The 919-nt window shown below is 73.0% G+C and overlaps 1 protein-coding gene across 1 annotated transcript in view; it reads left to right on the forward strand.

Moving 5' to 3' along the window:
• Positions 1 to 919, forward strand: part of KMT2C (lysine methyltransferase 2C) — a 164,518-nt gene continuing 163,599 nt past the window's right edge. Inside the window, exon 1 of the mRNA XM_026051932.1 lies at positions 1 to 176. Coding sequence (XP_025907717.1) covers positions 1 to 176 — 176 coding nt within the window. The remainder of the gene's footprint in view (positions 177 to 919) is intronic.

A 919-nucleotide genomic window follows, 5' to 3' on the forward strand; every position in this document is an offset into this window, starting at 1 on the left:
ATGTCAACGGAGGACAGGAGCCCGGTGGTGGCGGTGGCGGAGCCGCCTCAGCAGCAGCAGCCCCCCGAGCCCGGAGCTCCCCCCGCAGCAGCGGCGGCGGCGGCAGCCACAGACAAAAGACCTAGGGGCCGGCCGCGCAAAGATGGCGCTTCCCCTTTCCCGAGAGCCAGGAAGAAGTAAGTTGGGCGCCGCGGGCTGCGAGCGCCCGCTGCGCTGTCAGCGCCCGCCGCGGCCCCGCCGCCCCCGTCGCCACCCCCCGCGGGCCGCTTGGAGCGGGGCCTCCCTTCCCCCCGCCGCTCCCCTTGGCACTGCCGCCGCCGCCTTCACCTTTGTCTCCCTCCGCCCGCTCCCCCTTCGCACTTCCCTCCATCCCGGCTCTTTTCCCCGTCTTTCTTGGGAGTTTCTCCTCGGCTCCCCCTGCACCTTCCCCCGTCTGCTCTTGGGCTCTCGCCTCCTCCAGGACGCCCGGTCGCCGCCAGCGTCGCGCGGCTCTCCCCGCTATAGTTCCCCGCGGCTTTTACTAGTATTTAAAGAGCAAGAAGCGCTGTGTTCTGTGTTTATTTTCCACGTTTCTGTTGCCCCCAGCGCGGCGGCGGCGCTGCCCCCCGCGCTCGCCCCGCGCACAAACTTGGGGCCGGACTCGGGCGGCCGGCGGCGGCGGGCGCAGCTGTCAAGGGCCGCGCGCGGAGGGGCGCGGGACGGGGCGGCGGAGCACAACAAACACGGCGGGGGAGGAGGGGGAGCTGCCTCCTCCTCTTCCTCCTCCTCCTCCTCCTCCGCCCTGGCGGATTTCCCTTCGCCGCAGCCGGGCACTGCCCCGCAGGCCGGCGGGGGGGGGTGGCGGTGGGCTGCTTGGGGGTGGGCAGCGCGCGACGTGCGCGTTCGTTACCCCCAACGGCCGCAACGGCGGCGCGGGGCC

Source organism: Nothoprocta perdicaria, unplaced genomic scaffold (assembly GCF_003342845.1).
Source record: "Nothoprocta perdicaria isolate Ctin4 unplaced genomic scaffold, notPer1 scaffold_80, whole genome shotgun sequence".
NCBI lineage: Eukaryota > Metazoa > Chordata > Aves > Tinamiformes > Tinamidae > Nothoprocta > Nothoprocta perdicaria.